This window comes from Hemiscyllium ocellatum, chromosome 17 (assembly GCF_020745735.1).
Source record: "Hemiscyllium ocellatum isolate sHemOce1 chromosome 17, sHemOce1.pat.X.cur, whole genome shotgun sequence".
Lineage (NCBI taxonomy): Eukaryota > Metazoa > Chordata > Chondrichthyes > Orectolobiformes > Hemiscylliidae > Hemiscyllium > Hemiscyllium ocellatum.
The window spans coordinates 44,027,507-44,054,528 of record NC_083417.1 but is presented as its reverse complement, the minus strand read 5'-3'; the positions used below and the strand labels follow the sequence as shown (position 1 = coordinate 44,054,528).

The following is a 27,022-nucleotide window of genomic DNA, read 5'->3' as shown; positions in this document are numbered from 1 at the left end:
ACAGCACAGTACAGGCCCTTCTGTTGTGCCGACCTTTTAGCCTACTCTAAGATCAAACTAACCTACATTGACTAACTTCCATGTGCCTATCCAAGAGTTGGTTAAATGTCCCTCATGTATCTGACTCTACCACCACTGCTGGCAGTGCATTCCACGCACCCACCACTCTCTGTGTAACGAACCTACCTCTGACGTCTCCCCTAATCCATCCTCCAAACACTTTAAAATCATGCCCCCTCGTGATAACTGTTTCTGCCCTGGGAAAAAGTCTCTGGCTATCCACGCTATCTATGCCTCTTCTCATCTTGTACAACTCTATCAAGTCATATCTCATCTTTCTACAGTCCAATAAGAAAAGCTCTAGTTCCTTCAACCTTACTTCATAAGACATGCCCTCCAGTCCAGGCAGCATCCTGGTAAATCTCCTCTGCACCCTCTCTAAAGCTTCCACATCTTTCCTATAATGAGGAAACCAGAACTGAACACAATATTCCAGGTATGGTCTAACCAGGGTTCTGTCGAGCTGCAGCATAACCTCGTGGCTCTTAAACTCAATCCCCATGCTACTGAAAGCCTTCTACTATATGCCTTCTTTACAACTCTATCAACTTGGTGCCAACTTTGAGCGATCCATGGACATGGATCTCAAGATTCCTCTGTTCCTCCACATTGCCAAAAACCTTGCATTAGCCCTGTATTCTGCATTCAAATTTGACTTTCCACAGTGAATCACTTCACACTTTTCCAGGCTGAACCCCATCTGCCACTTATCAGCCCAGTTCTGCATCCTGTCAATGCCCCATTGCAACCTACAACAGCCCTCCACACTATCCACCACTCCACTAACCTTTGTGTCATCGTCAAACTTACTAACCCACCCTTCCACTTCCTCATCCAAGTCACTTATAAAAATCACAAAGAGCAGAGATCCCAGAAACGATCCCTACGGAATACCACTGGTCACCAAGCTCCTGACGGAATACTTTCCATCTACTACTACCCTCTGTCTTCTATGGGCAAGCCAATTCTGAATCCAGACAGCCAGATTTCCCTGTAACCCATGCCTCCTTACTTTCTGACTGAGCCGACTCATATGATTGTGTGAGAGAGGCACAATGGAATGAGGGGCACACTTAATGAGGTGAGCAGCAGAGAACTGTGCAAAAAGAATTGCCAGGGCTCACAAAAGAAACATTCCATGAAACACTCCAAAGTTCACAGTTAACCAAAGTGTGGAAAAAATTCAGCCCCAATATTGAAGAGTCATCAGAAAATCTGAAGTATTGTAAACTATTATGAAACATAGTTGAGTGTGTTGCTGAAAAAGCACAGCAGGTCAGGTAGCATCCGAGGAGTAGGAAAATAGACGTTTCGGGCTGGAGCCTTTCATTGGGAATGAATGAAGAGCATTCCTGACGAAGGGCTCTGGCCTGAAACGTTGGTTTTCCTGCTCCTCGGATGCTGCCTGACGTACTTTGCTTTTCCAGCAACACACTCTCAACTCTGATCTCCAGCATCTGTAGACCTCACTGTCTCCTATTATGAGACATATCAAGGAAACTGGAAATCAGGTAGTTTGAAAAATATTTATTTCAGCTCCGAGATAGTTTACTCAGGCTGAATATTAGAATGAGGGGTTTGCCTTCATAGGAAAGATTGAGCAGGTTGGGCCAAGCTCATTGCAGTTTAGAAGAATGAGGTGATTTTTTTTGAAAGATATAACATTCTGATGGAATTGACTGGGTACATATGATGAGATTTACAGGTTAGATGTTGAGATTGGGTTATCTCGAACTAGGGATTCAATTTAAAACTGTTAGATTTCCCATTTAAGATGGGGAGAGAAATTCCTTCTTTCAGAGTAACATTAACTTTGGAATTTTCATCTTCAAAGAAGCAGCAAAGACTGGATCATTGATGTTTGATCTACAAGGTAGTCAAGGGTGATGTGGGAGCAGGTAAATGAAGTTAAGGTTACAATCAGATCAGCCACGAACTTCATGAATGGCAGTGCAATTTAATAGGCCAAGTGACTTGCTCTGGCTCCGAATTTCCTTTGATCTCATGAAGCTAGTCTCTGATAAACATTTTTCTAGTCACAATTCATTGAATGGGTAAGTATAATTTTGTAGAAAGACTTTCTAACATTTCACATATTTGAAGGAAAATGGTATCTCTAAATTATGGTGACATGTGGTTCTACTTCTGTTATTTTATTGCAGTTAACATTAGCAATGTAGCAATTATATAAACACACAGATTTTCAGTGTAGAAAGCACATTCAAAAATGATTAGCATTCACAATTTCATGAGGTCCAAAAGCACTCCATATGATGTTTTTGATGACAGCCACTATGATAACATAAGGAACTTCAGGAGCTACAACTCTATTCACTCAAGATTCCAAGAGCAGCATGGAAGTAAATGACCAGATAAGCTGTTATGGTGGTGTTAGATGATGGACAAATTTTGATCAGGACACCAGAAAGAATATCTGCTACTTCTCATGTACTGCCATTGGATCTGTTAAGTCGCAGTTACTATCTATTTCAGACAATGAAATCACTTAAAATGCAGCATTTTCTCAGCAAGAACTGTCATTCGAGGATGATGTTCAAGAGTTAGAAATGGGGCCTATACCCATGATTTTCTGACTTAGAGGGAAAGGGACAGCACTGAGACCAGGCAAAAAACTTTGGGCGAAAGATAAGGACTTGAGGGAAACATTTGTCATCATCTTCGATGAAGATAAAATTTGAAAACAATATTAAGTGCTTATTGTACTCAGGTCTATTTAATAAAACCTATTAATCTCCACAAGAGTCTGCTTAAATTTATTTGTATTATTTTTCCTGCTAATCATACCACTGTATTCCTAAACCACTGCCTGAAATGACTTATTTTCGATAGTAGTGGAAAATACATACCAAGGCCTACAATACTCTTGTCTTATATTTTGATAACAAATCTATAACAACAAACAAGGAACGTTTGTTCAGATATCTTGTTTCTTCTTATAAACGGATGAGACTAACTTGCAGCAAAAGACAGGAAATTGGATTTGAACTTTTGGTTATCTTCTTTCCCAAAATAGCAAACAAAGAATTGTGGCACAAACTTATTAAACATTCATCTACTAGTATCAGCAAATATGGATTGGGACTAAAAATAAACTTACTAAATTGAGTGGCAAATGTCCAAGCAGGGAAGGAGTTGTTCAATTCCTAAATCACCAACTGAGTTGTAATCTAACTGTAATCCCATGGGACTTTTCAAGTGTTTGAGGGCATAAGCAAGAGCAGTACATTCAACAGGTCCTACTCCACAATACGACCTCAAATTCACCTGGACCGTCTCAGACTCCTCCCTCCCCTTCCTAGACCTTTCCATTTCTATCTCGGGCGACCGAATCAACACAGACATCTACTATAAACCGACTGACTCCCACAGCTACCTGGACTACACCTCCTCCCACCCTGCCCCCTGTAAAAACTCCATCCCATATTCCCAATTCCTTCATCTCTGCCGCATCTGCTCCCAGGAGGACCAGTTCCAATACCGTACAGCCCAGATGGCCTCCTTCTTCAAAGACTGCAGATTCCCCCCAGACGTGATCGACGATGCCCTCCACCGCATCTCCTCCACTTCCCGCTCCTCCGCCCTTGAGCCCCGCCCCTCCAACCGCCACCAGGACAGCACCCCACTGGTCCTCACCTACCACCCCACCAACCTCCATATACAGCGTATCATCTGCCGTCTTTTCCACCACCTCCAAACGGACCCCACCACCAGGGATATATTTCCCTCCCCTCCCCTATCAGCGTTCTGCAAAGACCACTCCCTTCGTGACTCCCTCATCAGGTCCACATCCCCCACCAACCCAACCTCCACTCCCGGCACCTTCCCCTGCAACCGCAGGAAATGCAAAACTTGCGCCCACACCTCCTCCCTTACCTCTCTCCAAGGCCCCAAGGGATCCTTCCATATCCGCCACAAATTCACCTGCACCTCCACACACATCATCTATTGCATCTGCTGCACCCGATGTGGCCTCCTCTATATTGGGGAGACGGGCCGCCTACTTGCGGAACGCTTCAGGGAACACCTCTGGGACGCCCGGACCAACCAACCCAACCACCCCGTGGCTCAACACTTTAACTCTCCCTCCCACTCCACCAAGGACATGCAGGTCCTTGGACTCCTCCATCGCCAGAACATAACAACACGACGGTTGGAGGAGGAGCGCCTCATCTTCCGCCTGGGAACCCTCCAACCAGAAGGGATGAACTCAGATTTCTCCAGTTTCCTCATTTCCCCTCCCCCCAACTTGTCTCAGTCGATTCCCTCGAACTCAGCACCGCCTTCCTAACCTGCAATCTTCTTCCTGACCTCTCCGCCCCCACCCCACTCCGGCCTATCACCCTCACCTTGACCTCCTTCCACCTATCACATCTCCATCGCCCTTCTCCCAAGTCTCTCCTCCCTACCTTTTATCTTAGCCTGCTGGACACACTTTCCTCATTCCTGATGAAGGGCTTGTGCCCGAAACGTCGAATTTCCTGTTCCTTGGATGCTGCCTGACCTGCTGCGCTTTAACCAGCAACACATTTTCAGCTACTCCACAATAGGTCAACTTCAAGTGATCAACTTGCAATTTACTAACAGCTTCTTTAGCCAAATCACTGTTTTGCATTTCATAAATGCATTTAATCCACCAAATTCTGGCAAAGCATGCATGCTCTTCTTCTCTCCTCCAACAGCTGGTGATATGGATAGGAAATGTTTCTGTATACACTTTGCTAAGTATTTTTTAACAAGTCTGCACGTTTTGGATTGCTTCTGAAAGAGGGTGGTCTTCCCCATCAGGTCCCTGTGCTACTAGACAAAAGCCCCGAAACAAAGCTTGCTGTTATTTGAAGATTTGATGTCTCCGCTTCCTGTAACAGAGTTCATATCTCCTTTTATCTTCTTCATGAGATTGGTGACAATTAAATGACCAACCTTTATAGCAGCCTGCTGACATTATGCACAGGGATGGGTTTTCCTGTCTGTGTTTGAACAATGAGTGAAGAGTAGGTTGTGCCACGTCATTATTTAAAGTGATGTACAGTGCAACAAAGAAACACTGGACAATGATGTGAAGAAACTCATAATTCCTATTGCTAACTGCATTGTGTGCATGTGAGAAACTATGACTACAGACAAGGAAACCTAAAGAAATGTCTTCTTCTGATACCTCAGCATCTTGTAGCTGTACAGCTTAGAATAAGTAACAGCAAATGTTTAAACCATCCAATGCTAATTTGCCAAGATGGAGGATTGTAGCAACATGGCTCAGCAAAATCTCATTTGTTCCTCGGCTGTTTTGAGTAAGATGCAATAAAAAGTGTTCTAGAATCAACAGATAAACATCAGTCATTGTGTGAGTGAAATCACTCCCATTCTGCATTAACTGTTCATGGCACTTTGAAACTATCCAACAGAAGAAGGGCACATCACAGAGTCCATGAAGAGCTGAGTTTGCCTCAACAAAACACAAAATACGTTCTGCACTTGATGAGTTTCTATGGCATTTCCTTATGAACTTTCCAATTCTCTCTGGTGAGAAACCTTTTAGTGTGATCTCTTTCTGCAAATATTTTCTTAAATTGGCAGTTACTGCATTTGGTCTGCCGGTCATAACTTTTTTTAGTGTTTTTCATCAAATTTCCTTGGAGAAGATTAAAGATCAAATTCAGTGCAGTGGTAGGCTTTGAGGGAGAACAGTGTCTTTCTTCATCTGTAAACTGGAATTTAAATTCATCAAACCCATCAAACAGGAATATGACCTCTTCAGGATGGTTGAGGAGGTACTGGAACACTTCACTCTGGTGATCATCAGGCCAGCAGCAATGTTCAAACAGTAACATTTGAAGTGAAATGGGTTTATCAATGAAGTTGAACCTTCTGCAGCTAAAAGAAATACAAATGTGAAGTCCTGAAAAGCTTGTTTTGTTGCCCATAATTGTTGCATTTGCTGCAGTGAAATGCTTTTCCCACTTCCCGCTTCCCCAGTGATCAGCACAGTATCTGCATCTTTATTTAATATTCCATCTGATCCAAAGATGTCTTCCAGTCTAACGAGGAATGACAAGCAGCCATTTTGAGCAGCGGCAGTATTGGATACTTCCAAGTGACAATCCACATAAATGTCCTCCAGGCACATATTTTCAGTTCCAGCATAGTTTGTTAGAAATCGGGACTGAGCAGACAATGTAGAGCTCAACTTTTCCTGATACTTCAAGCAAGCATTACCTAAACAACAGTGAACAATATTAAAAATCCAAAATCCATGGCAATCTTTGTACTATTGCAACACACTATCTTACCAACTGGTAATCAGTTATAACCGTAGATAATTAAGTGTATGATACTTCATCACTTTGAGAAGTAATTCTTATCAGATTCTGATATCAGCTTGGGACTCATACATAAAAGAAATTATCGGAGATTTATACAAAATTTGTACATTTTTCTCCGTTTATCTTTAAGGAGTGTTTGTAACTTATGAACAGAACATGTAATATAATTCAAAGGAAGGTGCTTCACAGAATCATAAAAGTCTTTTGATGCAGAAGGAGGCCATTCAGCCCATCTTCCATGCACAGGCATCATTTACCGAGAAGAGTTCATGTCCGAAACGTCGATTCTCCTGCTCCTTGGATGCTGCCTGACCTGCTGCGCTTTTCCAGCAACACATTTTCAGCTCTGATCTCCAGCATCTGCAGTTCTCACTTTCATTTGCCTATTGCCAATCGACTGCTTTTTTCTCCATTAACCTGCATGTTATTCCTACCCAAAGAATTATTCAACACACTCAATTAGACCTACACCCACAACTTCACCAGCACATTCCACCCCGACCTTAAATTCACCTGGATCATCTCTGACATCTCCCTCCCCTTCCTGGACCATATCCCGCCCCTCCGCCCTCAAACCCCACCCCTCCATCTCCACTAATGACGACCGATTTGACACTGACATTGTTTTGCAAACCCACCAACTCCCACAGCTCCCTGGATTATACCTCTTCCCACCCCACCCCCTGCAAAAATGCCATTCCATATTCCCAATTCCTCCGCCTCCATCGCATCTGCTGCCAGGAGAACCAGTTCCACCAAAGAACACAGAACCTCCTTCTTTAAAGACCGCAAATTCCCTCCCCGTGTGGTGAAAGATGCCCTGCAACGCATCTTATCCACATCCCGCCTCTCTGCCCTCAAACCCCATCCCTCCAACCGTAACAAGGACAGAACTCCCCTGATGCTCACCTTCCACCCTACTAACCTTTGTATAAACCAAATCATCCAACGACATTTCTGCCACCTCCAAACGGACCCCACCACCAGGGATATGTTTCCCTCCCCACCCATTTCCGCTTTCCGCAAAGACCGTTCCCTCTGTGACTACCTCAGGTCCACGCCCCCCAACAACCCACCCTCCCGTCCTGGCACCCTCCCCTGCCACCACAGGAATTGCAAAGCCTGCGCCAACACCCCCTCCCTCACCTCCATCCAAGGCCTCAAAGGAGCCTTCCACATCCATCAAAGCTTCACCTGCACATCCACCAATATCATTATTGTATCCATTGCTCCCGATGCGGTCTCCTCTACATTGGAGAGGCTGGATGCCTCCTAGCAGAGCGCTTTAGGGAACATCTCTGGGACACCCGCACCAACCAACCCCACCACCCTGTGGCCCAACATTTCAACTCTCCCTCCCACTCTGCCGAGGACATGCAGGTCCTGGGCCTCCTTCACCGCCGCTCCCTCACCACCTGACGCCTGGAGGAAGAACACCTCATCTTCTGCCTAGGAACACTTCAACCCCATGGTATCAATGTGGATTTCACCAGTTTCCTCACTTCCCCTTCCCTCACTTCACCCAGTTCCAGCCTTCCAGCTCAGCACCGCCCTCATGACCTGTCCTATCTTCCTTTCCACCTATCCACTCCACCCTTCTCTCTGACCTATCACCCTCATCCCCACACCCATTCACCTATTGTACTCTATGCTACTTTCTCTCTCCCCCTCCCCCCCAGCCCCTCTCATTTATCTCTCCACTCTGCAGGCAGTCTGCCTCTATCCCTGATGAAGGGCTTTTGCCCGAAACATCAATTTTCCTGCTCCTCGGATGCTGCCTGACCTGCTGTGCTTTTCCAGCACCACTCTAATCTGGACTCTGGTTTCCAGCATCTGCAGACCTTGTTTTTACCTGCCCCCACAACACTTTGAAGCAAGTCTCTTTTTTTCCTCAAATGACCCTTCTTTTGCAAATCACTTAAATTCCATGCCCTCTTGTTCCTATTCGTGTTCCTGTTCCTTTTACAAATGGTACCAGTTTCTCCCTCTCTACTCCATCCTGCCCACTCGTGATTTTGAAAAACACTATCAAATCTCCTCTTAGTTGTTTCTCTCCAAGGACAAAAGTCCCAACTTCTTCAATTTATCCTCATACCTGAAGTTTTTCATCAATGAAAACATTCTTGTAAATCGCTCTCACACTCTTTCACCTTTCCTATGAGATGGTACCCAGAAATGTACATAACACTCCAGCTGAAGTCTCACAAGTGTCTTATAACTTAACCAGAAATAGGGGAGAGGATTGATGCATGCTTATGAGGAATTAAGAACAATGTAATACACCTTGGTGGTATCTAATAGACATCTAAGGGACATCAGCTACGAGGGAGATGTGTGGCAGAATCAGGTACCAAGTGTGGCAAGATCTATCTTGGTGTTGTTGCAATTATGCCACCTTTTATACTTATCACAAGTGGTCTGGTAAGATTCTTGCCAGGCAGTGACAAGTTGCCAATGGACGGTCATTATTACTAGTTAACAGCCCAACTCATCTCATCAATATTCAATGTCTCATATTAGCGAGCTCACCTTGAGCTGGAAGTCCAGAAAGCTCAACCAGGAAACCAGAGAGGGCATCATGCAGATTAAGCTCACCGCTTGCTCCAAATTACTTAAATGTTGGAAACCAGGCACAAACATCTGAGGATATGCTCCTTGGATACCAGCCACACACACACCCCACATCCACAGATACCAGCATCAACATGTACTGGCCTCTAAGAGTCCCCATGCACATCCCTGATCCAGTTAGAGGGTGTTTCTGCATTTCAATACTGTATGCTGGGCTCCACTGGCACTCTGATTGTATTGCTGCAGCAAGGATATGGTGTGCTCAGAGACACACACCCAGCTGAGGGACTGGACTAGGCTACATCTTTAGGATTTTCACGTACTTTCTTAACACTACCTCACTCCTGAGTCTATCTGGATGCTCACAATATTCCTAGGTATGTACAAAGGTAGCCCAAACCTTCATCTTCACTTGGCCTGCCACCCTCCAGTCACAAAGTTGAAGTTGATGATACTCATGCACTCATCCAGACACCCTGTCTTGACACAAGCGTCACGTTGGGGTCACCCTGCCAAACCTCCAGAACTAACAGCATCTGCCTCAGTGCAGACCCCCTCCTCCAAACTGCAGGACAGGATGTGCACATAGGTGTAGAGAGCGGGAGAGAAATAAGAAAACATTGTGTGGCACTTTGTTGGCATAGAGTCATACAGCACAGAAACAGACCCTTCAGTCCAATTATTCAATTGCTGTAAAGCAACATTTTTGACATTAACTTTCATACATCTGCTTTTGAGGTTCTTTCTCTAGGTGCTCAACACAATTGTCAGACCATCAGCCACAGTTCATGACCAAACAAGAGACTTCATGGAGAGGTTTGTGGTGAGAGCTGACCACATAAGCAGGGAACAATACACAGATGTGGATTTGAGTGCTTCTGGAACTTTTAGTTATCCTGGAAGACAATACCTAATTTTTCGACCCTCTGTGCATAAATGTGTAGCTGCCAAACAGTTGATCTGCAATAGCTCTGCAAGGAGGTGCATCTACTGGGAGGGCCAATACTGTAGAATGAGCAGGGAGTATGCAGCCTACAGGCACTAGTGCTAGACCCTTCAGTAGCTGGTGACCTGTGTTGTTCCCCATTAAAAGTCTTAAGAACATTATGTGCTGCAGCACCTTGCCTCATATGTTGAGCCACTCACCCTGCCCACTCTGAGTGTGGTTTTAATCATTTTCTTTTTTTTTGTACATCAGAAAATGTATTATTTTCAGCATAATGGAAGGTGACCGCGTGCACTCTTCTGCCAAAGGCTTCTAGCCTTTGCCTGCACATACAGCATTAGAGATCATCATGCAAAATTAAAGCACACGGCATTGCGGGCAATGTGCTGCCATGAAAAGAAAACTGGTTGGCAGACAGGAACCAAAGCATAGGAATAAACAGATTTTTTTTGAGTGGCAGTCAATGACTAAAGGGGTAATGCAGGGATCAGAGTCTGGACCCCAGCTATTCACAATATGTGTTCATTATTTACATGAAGGATCTAAATATAATATCTCAAGTTCGCAGACAACACAAAGCTAGGTGGGAGGTGAACTGTCAGGAGGATACAGAGATGCTGCAGTGTAATTTCAACAAGCTGAGTGGATGGGCAATTGAGTAGAAGATGAACTATAATGTGGATAAGTGTGAAGTCATCCATTTTGGTAATGAAAGCAGGAAGGCAGATTATTGTACGTGGTGGTGGATTCAGAAAGAGGGGAAGGGAAACATGATCTGGGTGTCATTGTAAACCAGTTGCTTAAAATAAGCATTCAAGTGGTGAAGAAGTTAAAATGGTATGTTGGCTTTCATAGTGACAGCATTCAAGTACAGCAGGAGGGATATCTCGCTGCAATTGTACAAGGCCTTGGTGAGACCACTTCTAGGGTACTGTGTGCAGTTTTGTTTGAAGGAGGATATTCTGGCCATGGACGGAGTGCACCAAAATTTATCAGACTCATTACTGGGATGGCAGGACTGATGTATAAAGAGAGACTGAATCAGTTGGGAGTACATTCATGAGAGTTTAGAAGAATGAAAAGGGATCTCACAGATTTCTAAAATTCTATAAATTATTTCATGACTATATAGGGTGAATGCAGGAAGGATGTTTCAGATTGCCTGGGGAGTTCAGCCTAGGTTCAAAGTCTAAAGATATAGGTTAGGCAATTTTGGACTGAGATGAGGAGAAATTTCTTCATAGAAACATAGAAATTAGGAAAATGAGTAAGCCATTCTACCCCTCAAACCTGTTCTGCCATTCAATATGATCAAGCTCATTACCCTAATCCCTCCAACCACCCACATCCCTTGATCCCTTTAGCCACAAGAGCTATATCTACTCCCATCTTAAATATAAAATGTTTTCGCTTCAAAGTGTTTAGCTTCCTCTGGTAATGAATTCCATAGGCTCGCCACTCTCTGGGTGAAGAAATTTCTCCTTATCTCACTCCTAAAAGGTTTACTCCTTAAATCTTAAACTCTGACCACTGCTTCTGGGCTACCCCACCATCAGGACATCCTTCCTGCATCTAATCCATTTAGTCCTGTTAGAATTGGATAGGTTACTATGAGATCACCACTCATTCTTCTAAACTCCTAACTGACTCAATCTCTCCTCATATGTCAGTCCTACCACTCTAGGAATCAATTTGGTAAATGTTCATTACACCTCCTCTGTAGCAAGAAAACCTTCCTCAGATATGGAGATCAAAACTGTACACAATATTCCAGGTGTAATCTCAACAATGCCCTGTATAAATATAGCAAGACATTCTTGTTCCTGGGCTCAATTCCGCTTGTTATGAAGGCCTCAAGGAGTTTGCCTTCTTTCCTGCCTGCTGTACCTACACATTTACTTTCAGCGACTGCTGCACTAAGACACCCAGGTTTTGTTGAATATTCCTCTCTCACAATTTACAGCCATTCAAGTAATAATCTGCTTTCCTATTTGTGCTACCCAGATGGATAACCTCACATTTATTCACATGAGGCTGCATCTGCTATGCACTTGCCCACTCACTCACACTGCAACATTGCTGCATCCTCGCTCACCTGTCCACCCTGATTTCTGCAAACTTTGAGATATTACATTTAGTTCCCTCATCTAAACAATGAACATATATTGTGAATAGCTGGGTCCTAGCATTGATCCCTGAGGTACCCCATTATTCAATGCCTGCCATTCAGAAAAAGACCCATTTATTCCTACAATTTGTTTTCTGTCTGCTAACTAATTTTCTATCCATCTCAACATATTATGCCAGATCCCAGGTACTTTAAATTAACCTCTGGAATTGTCTACCACAGAAAGTAGTTGAGGACAAAGCACTGAATATCTTCAACAGGGAGTTAAATATAGTTCTTAGGGCTAAAGGAAACATAGGATCTGGGGAGGAAGTATGATCAAGATATTAAGTTGCATGGTCAGCCATGAACATGCTAAATGATGAGCACTTTCAAAGGGCCAAACATCCTACTCTTGCTCCTACTTTCTATGTTTTATGTGAGCCCACAAACATCCACATCCCCTTCCCAGTGGCTCATCCTGTCAATCCCATAGGTTTCATACTTCCACAAGTCGCCACCCAACTTGACTACATTCACCTACACCTATCCACCCTTCCCACTCTGCCATCTGGAGGTGACCATGCTTAATGCGGTGACTAACATTCCCCACAATTTGAAGTCAGGCTTCTACTGACTGTTAGACAAAAGTGAGAACTGCAGATGCTGGAGATTAGAGTCAAGAATGCGGTGCTGGAAAAGCGCATCAGGTGAGGCAGCATCCGAGGAGCAGGAAAATTGATGTTTCAGGCAAAAGCCCTTCATCAGGAAAGCTCTTCATTCCTAATGAAGGGTTTTTGCCTGAAATGTTGATTTTCTTTTGACTGACTGTTGTTGACCCCCTCCTTCCTCTTTGCACCCTTCACAGCCATGCTTTACAGCGTCACCCCTTTGAAATCCTTTAGCAGCCAACTTGATGACTGTTGGACAAGAAGGTAAAGCAGGGCTCAAGTCTCAGATGTGAGCTCACACCCACACACCTTCTTATCATATTTAGCTCTGACAGAGTGGGATGATACTGATGTGTGTAGAAATTAGGACAGGCTCATAGTTAAGCACAGTAACAATGTGGCATCTCTCAAACTGTTGGTCATAGAGTCTTGGACACATACAGCACAGAAACAAGCCTTTCAGCCCAACTCATTCATGTGGACCACATTTCCTAAACTGAACTAGTCCCATTTGCCTGCATTTGGCACATATCCTTCTAAACCTTTCCTATCCACGTACCTGCCCAAATTTCTTTTAACTGTTATAATTGTTATATCTGCATGGAACACTTCCTCTGGCCGTCTCACTGTGTGAAAAAGTTGCCCCCCAAGTCCCTTTTAAATCTTTCCCCTCTCACTTTAAACCCACACCCTTTTTGTTTGGATTTCCCTATTCTGGGGAAAAGATCTTGAAATCCACCTTATCTATGTCCCTCATGATTTTATATGTGTGGAATGGTGTATCAGGGTTAGCATTGCTACTTATAGTGCCAGGGATCCGGGTGCGATTCCAGCCTCGGATGACTATCAGTTTAGAATGTGCATGTTCTCCCCGCGTCTGCGTGGGTTTCCGTTGGATGCTCTGGTTTCCTCCCAAAGTCCAAAGATGTGCAGGTAAGGTCTCTTGGCCACGCTAAATTATCCATAGTAATTAGGATGTGCAGGCCAGGTGGATTAGCCATGGTAAAATGCAGTATTACAGAGATAGGGCAAGGAGCTTGGTCTAAGTGAGATGCTCTTTGAAGGATCAGTGCAAACATGATGAACTAAATGCCTTCTTACCACACTGTGGTATTCTGTGATTCTATAAGGTCATCCCTCAGTCTCCTATGGTCCAGGGAAAAACGTCCCTGCCTATCCAACTCTGCTTGTAACTCAAACCTTCCAGTCATGGCAACATCCTTGTAAATATTTTCTACACGCTTTCCAGTTTAATAACATCCTTCCAATAGCAGGGCAACCAGAATTGTAAATTGAACTCTAAATATGGCTTCACCAATATCTTGTACAGCTGTAACATGACATCCAAACGGCTCCACTCAATTCTCAGACCAATGAAGGCAAGCGTATCAAAGTCCTTTTTCACCACTGTGTACCTGTGTCACCACTTTTAAAGAACAGGTGCCTGAACCCCTAGGTCTCTCTGTTCAACAACACTCCCCAGGGCCCTACAACTAACTATGTAAGTCCTTCCCTGGTTTGTCTTACTAAAATGCAACACCTCACGTTCAACTGAATTAAACTGGCCCAGCAGATCAAAATCCTGTTGTACTGCAAGATAATGTTCTCCACTGTCCATTATGCTACCAATTTTGGTGTCGCCCACAAACTTACTAACCATGCCTTTCATATTTGAGAGTGTACTGCCAGAAAAGCACAGCAAGTCAGGCAGCATTGGAGTAGCAGGAGAATCGACATTTCAGGCATAAGCCATTCATCATTCCTGAATAAGCCATTCCTGACGAAGGGCTTATGCCCGAACTGTCAATTCTCCTGCTCCTCGGATGCTGCCTGACCTGCTGTGCTTTTCCAGCACTACACTCTCAATTCTGATCTCCAGCCTCTGCAGTCCTCACTTTCTCCTCTGCCTTTCATATTCTCATCCAGGTCATTCACGTAAATGTCAATGTTAGTGTTTAACATCACAAAAAACCTAAAGAAATGTTTTATTTACAGTAATTAAATTGGAGAGCTTGATGTTAATTCCAAGTGTTTCATAAATACATGTTGAAACAAATTATGATACTGAGCCATACAAGAAAATATAGGACTGGATTTCCATCTTGAGGTGGTAGCAGTAATTAGAAAACTTCCTGGATTGTTGCACCTACCTCAGGAGAAAGTACCTGCAAAGGTACCATTTCTGTTTGGGGTGGGGGCAATTGGTGCTAACAGGGGTATGATCCACTGTTCCCAGAATGAGATCTTGAAGGAGCCAAGGTAGCTGCTAAGTGTGGAGTTTGATCTAGATATTGTAAAAACAATTTCCAAAGATTGTACTCCATCCCTCAATTCTCATGTCCATGTGACTACATGCCCTTCTACAAACAGCCTGTATACCCTCCATGACCAATGCCCTTCCATCCAGCCCTATATTCTCCCATGTCCTCCATCTTAACCTGTATGCCTATTCATCCATTACATATTCTATGCAGAACCTTACAGTATGAACATCACGTGGGATAATCCTTTAAAAATGCTTTGAAAATCACCAAAGTCCTATAAAAGTATCAATCAACCTGAACTGTAAAGGGCCAGTGGTCGAAACTTTAAGTACTATGCATCTCTTTATCATGTCTAAATAAACACTGAGCATTTGAAGAACAGATGCTGTGAACCAAGCAATGTTTTCCCTTGGGTGTAGCTAATCCAAAAGTCTAATGGATATCTGGGCTCTTAGGTTTGCATTTTTGGCTGAGAGCCCAAATATTGGGTATTGAAAATTGAATGTGCTAGGAAACCTGAACTTGGGCCGTGGGTGGTATTGTTGTGGAAATTCCATGGAAATCAAACTTTTGGTTAAATAGATAGATTCTAAGGAATGTTGTAAAGTAAGAGTGTCCCGCGGGGATGCTATCAAGTGTTAGAAGAACATTTCATAAGCAAACAGAGATTACTAGAGAAATTCACCCGAGATATCAACATCTCTGAAGAGAAAAACAGAGTTAACATTTCAAGTCTGATATGACTCTTCTCTCGAAGTTCTGGTGGTAAGAGCAGTCCACCTAGTTGCACACCAGTGGAAAAGCACAATGTAAGAAATGGCTGCTGAGGAGTCAAGAAGGATGAGGGGGGAGAGTTTGCCTTTGACACAGTCATATATTAAAAGGCCATTAGCAGTGATACACCAATTAGCAGAGCTATGCATGCAATTGAAATACACGTTCTCACAATTTTACATTTTCTTATTTGAAGGCAGTGAGGTTTAATGCTATGAAGCAGAAATCTTTCCTAGACAGTGTTGAGAAAGCAGCAGTGATAGAAAACTATCAATTTTAAGAAGCTGGAGATATTCCTTACCGAGGATGGGTTTGATAGTCCAGGTTCAGATTCAACGTAGTCTGACAGGACCTGAGCTGTATCTTCCCCTTTAGCTTTAGTGAGATCCAGCAGCTTTCGAGCCTAACATTGAAAATTTAAACATAGTAAAAAGAGTAATGTGTGAGCTAATGGGAAGTAAAAAGAGTAATGTGTGAGCTAATGGGAACTGTGCAGTACATAGACTTTGGATGTCCATCACCAAATCAATGGCAGAATAAGTTTTTTTAATGTAAATAAATGATCATTTACATTCAGATAGAATGTGATACAGAAGAATAACTAAATGTTTCATAAGAAGCTGCTTTTCAATCATGTAAAATTGTACTTAAAAATGTGAAAAATGCAATATTTGTAAAAAGAAGCAACAGACTCTGCATGTTTTTTAAAAATTCACTCATGGGACAAGGGCATTGCTGGCTGAGCCAGTATTTATAATATTTATAGAGTGTAATATGATAGATGAATGTCTAGGATAACCTAGAGATCAGTACATGGCTATAGACCAAGGGTAGAGGTTGTGAAGAAAACAAAAGGAATTTGTGGCAAATGTGTGGGCAAAAAGCAAGCTTACGAGGAACATAACAATTGTAGTTGCTCGACAGGCAATTGGCATTTGTAGTTACCAATAACAGAACAGAGTAAGGGATGAGGAAACGGATGAGGCATTTGAGAAGTGGAGATGCATACGGATAAATATGATGAGGTTTCTGAGGCAGTACTGGGTGATCTATGGGAGAGATTTGAGAGCAAGGAGATCAGTTCCATGGGCTAACTGAGAGGTGGGCAGGTTAGAGGTGCAAAGAGTATGTGGGAGACAACTTTGCCATTCCTTCACTTCTCGGCATAAATGGCCTTTTCAATATTTGTGCAATCACTCTTTGTCTAATTGTCTTTTTACTTAAGTGCTTGTAAAGGTAGCTTCAATTTTATTTTAAGTTGACCATTTGCCTTTTTAGTAATGAATTAATGAATGATAGTTATAGCACAAAAGGAACCTTTTCAGCTTGTTGGGCCCAACATATTCCACATTGGGAAAGTTAATGATCTTGCATTTTTTAAAAATATATTTCCTGAGATATGTGGAGACAATGGACATAACAGATGCCAGAAATTATGAAGCACTATAAATAGACATTATCTACATGTCCCAAATGTCTGAAATGTTGACAGGCATAGGTCTAAATGGAAAAAGTTGAATGATTAGCAGTTATTGAATGAAATAGTTGAGTGCGTGGACTGATCTAAGAATTAGCAGGCTTTTTAGTTTTGGATTTTTGGGGTGTATGGTGAAGGGAACAGAAATAAAGGGAAAGAAACCCTATGATAGAGGTCATCGATCTTGAGGATAGGGTCAAAGATTTGAGAAGGTGTAAGCTCAACAGGTGGCAGAAAAGGGAACAGCAAATATATAATATCTATATAGAACTATCTGATGCCTATTTTGTAAACACTGCGCTATCATTAAGTTAATCAGCTCACATATAGCATACACTAAGTACACATTAGGCAGCTATATGATATGAATTTTATGCCAGTTGAGGGATAAATGAATTACAAGTGGGCAAGATGTAAAATCACATTTCATAACTTCACTTAAATTTTCCTCTATGATTCATTATCTCACACACACACACACACAGTGTTTGGTACCTGCTGAGAAGGTATATATATTGACACAAATGACTATAGCTGTGCAGAATTTCTAACACAGCTGCAATGTGTTCATGCAGTTTCCGCACAATGTTGGGTCTGTGCTGTTGAAGACTTTGAGAAGGTAATGTTGCCAGTGACGCTGAAGGTTCAGGAGACTTTTCTGAAGGCTTATAGCTGCCCAAAATTAAATCAGCCAGCTGCGAGCTGTGAATGATATCTTCCAAAGCCAGAAGAAAAAATTCACAGGCTCTCGTCCCTTTCAATGTAACAACATCAAGGAGATTACGACTGGAATGAGACAGAACCTCTGGTGATTTCACATGTTCATATTCTTCCCAACTCAGAAGATCCCATGCTCATAAATGATCAAGAATGCTCTCAAAGATTTCCACTGAACCTCTTCCAAGAATGGTGATGAGTTTATGTCTTTGTGCCTTAAGCAGTTGATCAGTATTCATTCCACTGGATGCCCTTTCAACAGGGTTATTTTAATGCAGATAGATAGACCTAGTAAAATAAAGAAACAGGTGAATAATAGATTATTACTTACTGCTTCTAAGTGAAATATTCAAAATAAATACTGCTATAGTATCAAAGGTTGAACAATCAAGATATAGAGTCAGTTTGGATGGAGATAAGAAATAGCATTAGATTGAAATCAATGGTTCAGGAACTTACATACTGTCACAAAGCTACTCTTTTTTTCTCTAAAAGCTGTTCCTTGACTCAAGGAGACTCAGTCCTTGATTCTTTTCAGAGGGGTCATAAACCAGGCCGGGCTCCGATCAAGGGTTCCTGATGAAGGGCTTTTGCCCGAAACATCGATTCTCCTACTCCTCGGATGCTGCCCGACCTGCTGTGCTTTCCCAGCACCACTCTAATCTCGACTCTGATCTCCAGCATCTGCAGTCCTCACTTTTGCCCAGGCTCTGATCAGTCTGGTTTGGTACAGAGATGACAAGGATTTTAAGAGGCCTTTTCTTTATATGTGAACAGACAAGACTTCAGACCAAAGTGGTCATGTTTTAAAGGTAACCTGTAGAAAGGGGGGGTGGTTAGCTCTCTAGCTGAGCTGAGCAGTTTAGTTCAGTCTTGAATTGGTTGGAAGTTCAACAGGGAGCTGTGTGCAAACTCTCTCTCTCACTTTCTGCCCTTCAACTTCAACCTGTAAGCATGTGTTCCATTTATACTGGCTTTTAAAGGGAGTTTGCTTATTGGGACTGTTGTGTACATTTGAAACAGCATAATTAAATCTAGTTGGATAGGTTGAGTTCTGTTGGGGTTCTTTATTCTATTCTTTGTGCTTGTGTAATTTTGTGAATGAACTTTTGTCTGTTTTAAAATCTAGTAGTCAACCAAACTAACTTAATCTGGGTAATTTTCGCTGTACACTTACCAAAACAAATTGCAATGTTATGGTCTGAGTTGCCTGCTTAAGAACGTTTTGAGTGGTCTGGCTTAGTCAATAACAGACTGGGGGCTCTTTGCGGGATTTTAAACAGTGATAGGTAGGTGCTAGTGTCTTTACTTCGGGTGTTGGTTCAGTTGGGTAGACAAAGCCTGGGATAGGAATGGCCCTTTCAGTCGCCAAAAGTTTTCTGGATGTGGATGCAGTGACTTTGGAAGTTTTGCAAAAAGTGAATAAGACCAAGTTGTAAGAATTAGCAGAGAAGCTGGAATTGGAACTGCCTGCTTCTGTGAGAAAAGGAGAGATTATTACAGCAGTAGCTCAGCATTTCAACTTGCTATCAGAATCTATAGAAATGACACAAATTCAATTGCAAATGAAGCAGCTTGAGTTAGAGGTGAGAGATAAGGAAAGGGGAGCAGAAATGAAACAATTTGAGTTATGATTAAAATCAGAAGAGACAGAAAAAGAGAGCAGCAGAACAGAGAGAAAAGGAGAGAGCAGAAGAGAGGGAAAAAGAGAGCGCTTTTGAACTTCAAAAACTTACATTTAAAAAGTTAAGTCAGCTTAAAAGCCTCGAGATAAAGGCTGAGGGTCAGCTTAGTGAGGAAGAGAGTGATGAGGAGCAAGCTCCTAGTAGTCAGAAGCCCTGTGAGAAACTGTAAGTATGTTCAAGCATTGCCTAAATTTGATGAGAAGGATGTGGAAACCTTTTTCATCTCATTTGAAAAGGTCACTAAACAAATGCAGTGGCCAGAGTGGCAATGTGGGTTTTGTTAATTCAAATGAAACTTGTAGGTAGAGCTAGTGAGGTATTTGCATCCCTATCACAGGATGTATCTGGGGAGTATGTGAGGAAGTTAGAAAGCCACAAGGGATCAGTTCCATGTTTTACTTCTCCTTCAAGGCACATTGGGGACTCAAGGGTTAAACATTCCACTGCCAAAAAGACTCACTGCACTATCAATTGGAAACCTGTCCTCTTACAACAGAACATCTCAGTAGGGGAGAGGCTGACTGTGTACCAGAAGAGGAGCCTAGTGGAGCCACACATGTGGATTCCCCTGTAGCCTCAGACAGAGGTATTTGTCCTTCTCAAACAAGACTTATAGCCTTGGCCACAATCCTGTTAAAACTGCCTTCTGCTCCCATTGTCTTACTTCCCCTCCATATTAGCATAGGTATGTGAATTCCCCATTTAACAACAGGCAAAACTCTTCTATCTTAATCTCTTCCCAGCAACACATAATCATGAAGAATACAATAATCAGTTCTTGTAATCCATTCACACGCTATCACATCAATGTTCATCAGGCTTTGTAAATTCATAATTACCTACTTTAAACTACGTAATGACAGTTGGCCATGTGAGTGATAAACCTTTTGTTTAATCCCTATAAAAAAATTGTGAGTAGGACAGAGATTCCTGGAGAAGTATCACCCCAAGTAGACACACGAATACTTTTGGGGACATTGAGAATCTCTAGCCGGCAGTCCAATAATAAAGCATCTGCTGTTGTACTGAAACTTGTGTCATCCGAATTTGTGCACCAAAGCAAACATCAACATACGAGGTGGTGAAAAAAGCCATTTTAAGTGCACATGCGCTTGTACCAGATCCTACAGACAATGTTTCAGGAATCTAAGGAGGGACACTGCTCAAACCTACATTGAGTTTGAAAGGATCAAACAGAGTAATTTCAATAGATGGATAAGAGCTTTAAAAATCGAGCAAACCTATGATGCCCTTAGAGAGGTAATTATTTTGGAGGAATTCAAAAATTCACTGCCTGAAGTAGTGCGCACTCATGTGGAAGAACTGAGAGTTAAAACGGCAAGGTTAGTAGCTGAAGTGGCTGATGATTATGAGCTGATCAATAAAACACGGTTTTGCTTCCAGAATCAATTTCAGTCCATGAAGGAGAGAAAGTGGGACAGAGAGAAATCCTCATGTGGAAAAGCAAAAGGTAGATCTCAGGGAAGATCATAAGGATAACTTACCACAGGGTAAAAAAAGAAGCCTTGAGGGGGACAAAGAAATTAAAAAGCTCATTGTAATAAAGTTGGCCACACAAAATCAGTGTCAGTGAGCTAGGAGAATGACAGATGTAGGAAAATCAGACAAGCCTGGAAATTTTGTTGGACTAGTAACAAAAAGCACAAGGGAAGTTAGACAACTGCCTCAGCGTGTACAAGATAATCAGGAGTTGATTAAGGAGGAAGTGCCAGATCTGCTTAAAAATATATATGCAAGGTAAAGTTTATTCACATAGGCTAGGAACAGTACATAAGGAGGCTATGATATTAAGGGACATGGGATCCTGTCAGTCTGTAATGCTGAAGGAAGAGGAGATATGTATTCCTGAGGGACTAATGCCAGAAAAGGTACCAGTAATAGGAATTCATGGTGAGACAAAAAGTGCTCAAATTATGTAAAGTGAGGCTATAGAGTCCAGAGAAGAGTGGAGAATTTGTGGTAAGAATACTGGACAAACTCTCAGCTCCAGGAATACAATTTGTCCTTGTAAATTATATAGTTGATTCACTGGTGGGCGTGCTGCCTACTCTAGTTGAAAAGCCAGTGGAGGCGCAGGTAACAGAAGAAATGATGCACCTTTATCCAGCAATTTTCCTTGATTGTATGATTACAATATCACAGAAGCACAAGTTGAAGCAGGAGGGATCAAAAGGCACAGATAAGGAAGCTGACATAGTGTTATCCGAAACTTTCTTTGAAAGTGGAACAGAGGAGCAAATGGGTAAACATGCAAGTATCTTTAGCTCTGCTAAGCTGATTGAATTACAGCAGAAAGATGAGGAGTTAAAACGGTTATATTAAAAGGCATTTACAGTGTTATTAATGAACAAATGATGTCTTAATGAGGAAATGGAGACCATCACACATTCAAGCAGATGAGAAATGGGCAGAGATTCATCAAATTGATCTGCCAGTAAGGTATAGAAAGGTGGTACTGTGAGTGGCGCATGAGCTACCACTTGGAGGTCATTTGGGGTGAGGAAAACACAGGTTAAAATACAAAGACATTTTTACTGGCCTGGACTACACAAAGATGTAGTTGAATTTTGCCAGACGTGTCATACATGTCAGCTAATCAGTAAACCACAGGCAGTAATAAAACCTGCACCTTTAATACCTATTCAAGCATTTCAGGAACCTTTCACAAGAGTCTTGATTGATTGCATAGGTCCCCTACCTCAAACAAAAAGTGGGAATAAGTATTTATGAACAATAATGGATGTGTTGAGGAAAGCTAGAGAGATGGCATCAAACACTAAAGACCATGTTAAGGGCTTATGGTCAGGATTATCCAGATGATTAGGATAACGGAGTTCCATTTGTACTTTTTGCAATCAGAGATGCACCGAATGAATCGACCAAATTCAGTCCATTTGAATTAATTTTTGGGCATGAAGTAAGATCAGCATTAAAATTGATTAAGGAGAAATGAAAAAGTTAGAATTCAGAGACCACCTATTTGGACAATGTGTCAAATTTTAGAGAATGATTAAGTAGAGCTGGAGAGTTGGCTAGACAGCATTTAAAAGTATCACAGCATACACTGAAACAGGAGGTGATAAGAAATCACGAATTTGCAGTTTTGTAAATGGGGATAAGATATTGGTGTTACCTCCAGTAACAGGTGAGCCTTTAAAAGCAAGGTTTAGTGGACCTTATCAAATCGAGAAGAAATTGAGTGAGGTGAACTACTTGGTAAGGACTCCAGACCGGAAGAAATCTCACAGAGTGTGTCATGTGAATATGCTCAAAAGGTATTTTGATAGGGAAGGAAAGCCAGAGGAGAAGGTGTTAATGATGACAGCACAGAAGGAAGAACCAAGTTCAGAGGATTCTGAATTGGACATTCCTCAAATCAAATTGGAGAATGAGGAAGTTGTAAGAAATTAGGATAAATTACTGAGTTACCTTCCACAAGAAAATCGAAATGACCTGAAGGAGTTATTACTATCACATGGGGTGACATGCAGAAATAAACTGGGAACTACAAACCTAATTGTGTATGATGTAGATATAGGAGATGCTATTCCGATTAAACAATATCCTTACAGCCATAACGCTCTAAAGTTAGCACAGATTTAGAAGGAGATAGAGTGCATGCTCCAAGATTGAATAATCAAAGTGAGTTATAGTGACTGGAGGTCACCTAGAATCATGGTGCCAAAGCCGGATGGTAACCAACGGTAATGTGTGGACTATCGCAAAGTCAATGTTCTTATAAAGACTCTTGCATATCCAATTCCACGATTGGAGGACTATATCGAAAAAGTGGGACAAGCGACAAAGTTAGATTTGCTCAGAGGCTACTGGCAAGTACCTCTGTCATGAGACAGCAAAGGCAATTTTGGCTTTTGTAACGAAGAAAAGCCATACTACTGTTCCTGGGAGTGAGTGGATTTTACTGAACATTTGTGTCGAACTTTAGCAGTGTGGCTGCTTCACTCACTGAATTGTTAAAAAGGACAAGAGGTTTCAGTGGACAGTGGCCTGTCAAAAGCCATTTTGACAACCTAATAACTGTGTTAACCACTGCCCCAGTATTAGCCACACTGGATTACATGAAGCCTTTCAAGGTGGCTACCAATGCCAGTGATGTGGGTGTTAGTACAGTGTTCCTCCACGAGGACAAAGTGATAGAAAGACCCATCAGATATTTTTCCAGGAAGTTGAAGTTCAGCAACAGAAATATTCAATAGTGGAGAAAGAGACTTTAAGCTTGGTGTTGGCATTACAACATTTCAGTATTTATATTACCAGCAATGCATCTCAGACAATCATACAAACTGATCACAACCCATTGACATTTGTGGAAAAATTTAAGGACAAAAATGCCAGACTGTTTAGATGGAGCTTGTTGTTGCAGCCATTCAATTTGACAATTGTGCATGTGGCAGGTCACAAAAATATGCTTCCCAATGCATTATCGAGACTCAAATGAGACAAGGAGGCGTTAGGTGATAGGTGTACCACGGCCTGAATGTGCATGTGGTTGTGCATATTTGCATGTTTATCGTTAGTGTGTTTAGAAAGGTTTTGAAGGGTTAAAAATGATGCCATATTTTGATATGGATAGTTCATTTTTTATGGGGGGGTGGAGGGGGGGAAGAGGTACACAAAGCTAGTCCTTTTTTTATAAAGGCTGTTCCTTGGCTCAAGGATACTCCATCCTTGGTCATTTTCAGAGGGTTAATAAATCAGCTGGGCACTAATCAGTCTAGTTTGGTGCAGAGATGAAAAGGATTTTGAGAAGCCTTTTCTTAAAATATGTAAAAGATTGAGACTTCAGGCCAAAGTGGTCATGTTTTAAAAGTGACCTGTATAAAGAAAGGGAAGTGGTCAGCTCTCTAGCTGAACTGAGCAGTTTTAGATTAGATTAGATTAGATTCCCTACAGTTTAGTTCAGTCTTGAATTACTTGGAAGTTCAACAGGGAGTTGTGTGGAAACTTTCTCTCTCTTTAAGCCCTTTAACCTGTAACCATGTGTTCCATTTATACTGGTTTTTAAAGGGAGTTTGATTATTGGGACTGTTGTGTATATTCAGAATAGCATAATTAAGTCTAGTTGGATAGATTGAGATCTGTAGGAGTTCTTTATTCTGTCCTTTGTGTTTCATTGTGTAATTCTGTGCATAAATTTTTGTCTGTTTTAAAGTCTAATAGTCAACCTAGTTAACTTAATCCAGGTAACCTTCACTGTACACTTACCAAAATAAATCGCAAATTATGGTCTGAGCTGCCTGCTTAAGAATGTTGTGAGTGATCTGGCTTAGTCCATAACAATACCCACTAACAGCAGCTATACATTAGAACAGAGTACACAAGAAATAAAGGAAGCTTGGAGGAAGAGTACTGTAATCACTGTGAATACTTTTTACTCTGCACTTAGCTTGGACAAATCATATTGGCAAAGAAAACCTTGAAGTTGAATTCACAGAGTTCACTTAGATATTTGGGGCTATTCCTTGGAACCAACCAAGGATAAGTCTACTTTAGAGCTGATAATGAGGAATTCAACCGGATTCAGGAATTACTTCATTGTAAAGTACTTTCCAAGCAAGAATGATCAGAACATGATAAAATTTCAGACTTGGTTTGTGGATGAAAAGCTTTGGTCTGAAACTAGCAGCCTCAACTTAAATAAGATTATAACAAAAGTTTCCATAGACTGGGAAAATAGGTTAAATGGTCAAATTGCAGATAAGCAGTAGTGGGCATTTAAGGATAGATGTCATATATTCAAAAACAATGTATTTCATTCAGAAAGACTAAACAAGAAAGATGTGCCATTTTGGCTAAGGAAGTTAAGGCTGATATAAAATTGAAAAATGTGTACAATACTACAAAGATTTGCAGAGATTAATTTTTTTTAGAAATCAGCAATGGACAATAATGAATAAAATACAAAATTCAAATAGATTAGATTCTCTATAGTATGGAAACAGGCCCTTCGGCCCAACAAGTCCTTACCAACCCTCCGAAGAGTAACCCACCTAGGCCCATTCTCTGTATTCACCCCAGAATAGGAGAGTAAAATGGCAAGAATATAAAATTAAACAGTAAAACTTCAACACATATATAGAAAGGAAGAGAATAGTTGTGAGTATTAGTCTCGGAGACATGGAAAATAATGCTGTTAAACAAGGAAATGGTAAAGTTGATGAATAATTATTTTGTAAGTGTTTCCACAGCAGAAGGCACAGTGAGCACTCAAAAGAGAGGGAGGAAGTTAAAACAAACACAATCACAAGAGTAAAAGCGCTGGAAAATGAATAGAACTAAAGACTGGCAGGTTCCCTGGACCTGGTAACCTGGACCAGAGGATTTTTAAGAATGTAGCTGCAGATACCCGGGTTCACTTCCCGACACCCAGGTTCACTTCCCGACTCAGGCGACTGACTGTGTGGGGTTTGCACGTTCTCCCCGTGTCTGCGTGGGTTTCCTCCGGGTGCTCCGGTTTCCTCCCACAGTCCAAAGATGTGCGGGTCAGGTGAATTGGCTATGCTAAATTGCCCGTAGTATTAGGTGAAGGGGCAAATGTAGGGAAAAGAGTGGTTTGCGCTTCGGCGGGTCGGTGTGGACTTGTTGGGCCGAAGGGCCTGTTTCCACACTGTAAGTAATCTAATCTAATCTTGATAGTGGATGCATTGCTTATAACATTACACGATTCCACAGATTCTGGAATGGTCCTCCAGAACTGGAAATCTGTAAACGTCACATTTCTATTTAAGAAAGAAGCAAGAAACTACACACCAGTTAATCTAATATTTGTTTCAGAATCCATTATAAATTATGTTGTAGTAGGACATGTAGAAAATTAAAATCAAGCTGAGTCAATATGATTTTCTAAAAGAGAAATACTGCTCAACAAATTTATTATCATTCTTTGAGAATGTAATAAGGAGGGTAGATAAAAGAGAAAGAGAAGATGTAATAGTGTATTTAAATTCCAAAAGACATTCAATAAAGAACCAGATAAAAGATTACTGCACAAAATAAGAGTTAGGGATGATATGTTAGCACAACAAAAGTATGGTAACTAACATGAAAGAGAGAGTGGAATATAATGGTCATTTTCAGGTTGCTAAACTGATGAGTGAAGTTCCACATCAGTAAGGGCCTCAACCATTTATGATCTATATTAATGATGTGCATGAAGGTGCTGATGAATTATAACTACATTTTCCAATTATACAAAGATAGGACAGAAAGCAAGGTGTGAGGAGAAGACACTTAAGTTGAATGAATTTGGTTAAGTAAATTGGCCAAAGTTTGGCAGATGGGATATTTTGTTGGAACACAAAGTGGAACAATATGATGTTGTTCAATTGGGAACAAAGAAAAGCATAATATTATTAAAATGGCAACTG

The 27,022-nt window shown here is 41.6% G+C and overlaps 1 protein-coding gene across 1 annotated transcript in view; it reads right to left on the bottom strand.

Moving 5' to 3' along the window:
- The window catches only part of nod2 (nucleotide-binding oligomerization domain containing 2), a 62,832-nt gene that overhangs the window by 21,498 nt on the left and 14,312 nt on the right, over positions 1 to 27,022 (bottom strand). The window contains 2 exon segments of the mRNA XM_060837713.1: positions 16,036 to 16,137; positions 17,707 to 18,216. Of these exon segments, the coding sequence (XP_060693696.1) occupies positions 16,036 to 16,137; positions 17,707 to 18,167 (563 nt within the window). The 5' untranslated portion in view covers positions 18,168 to 18,216.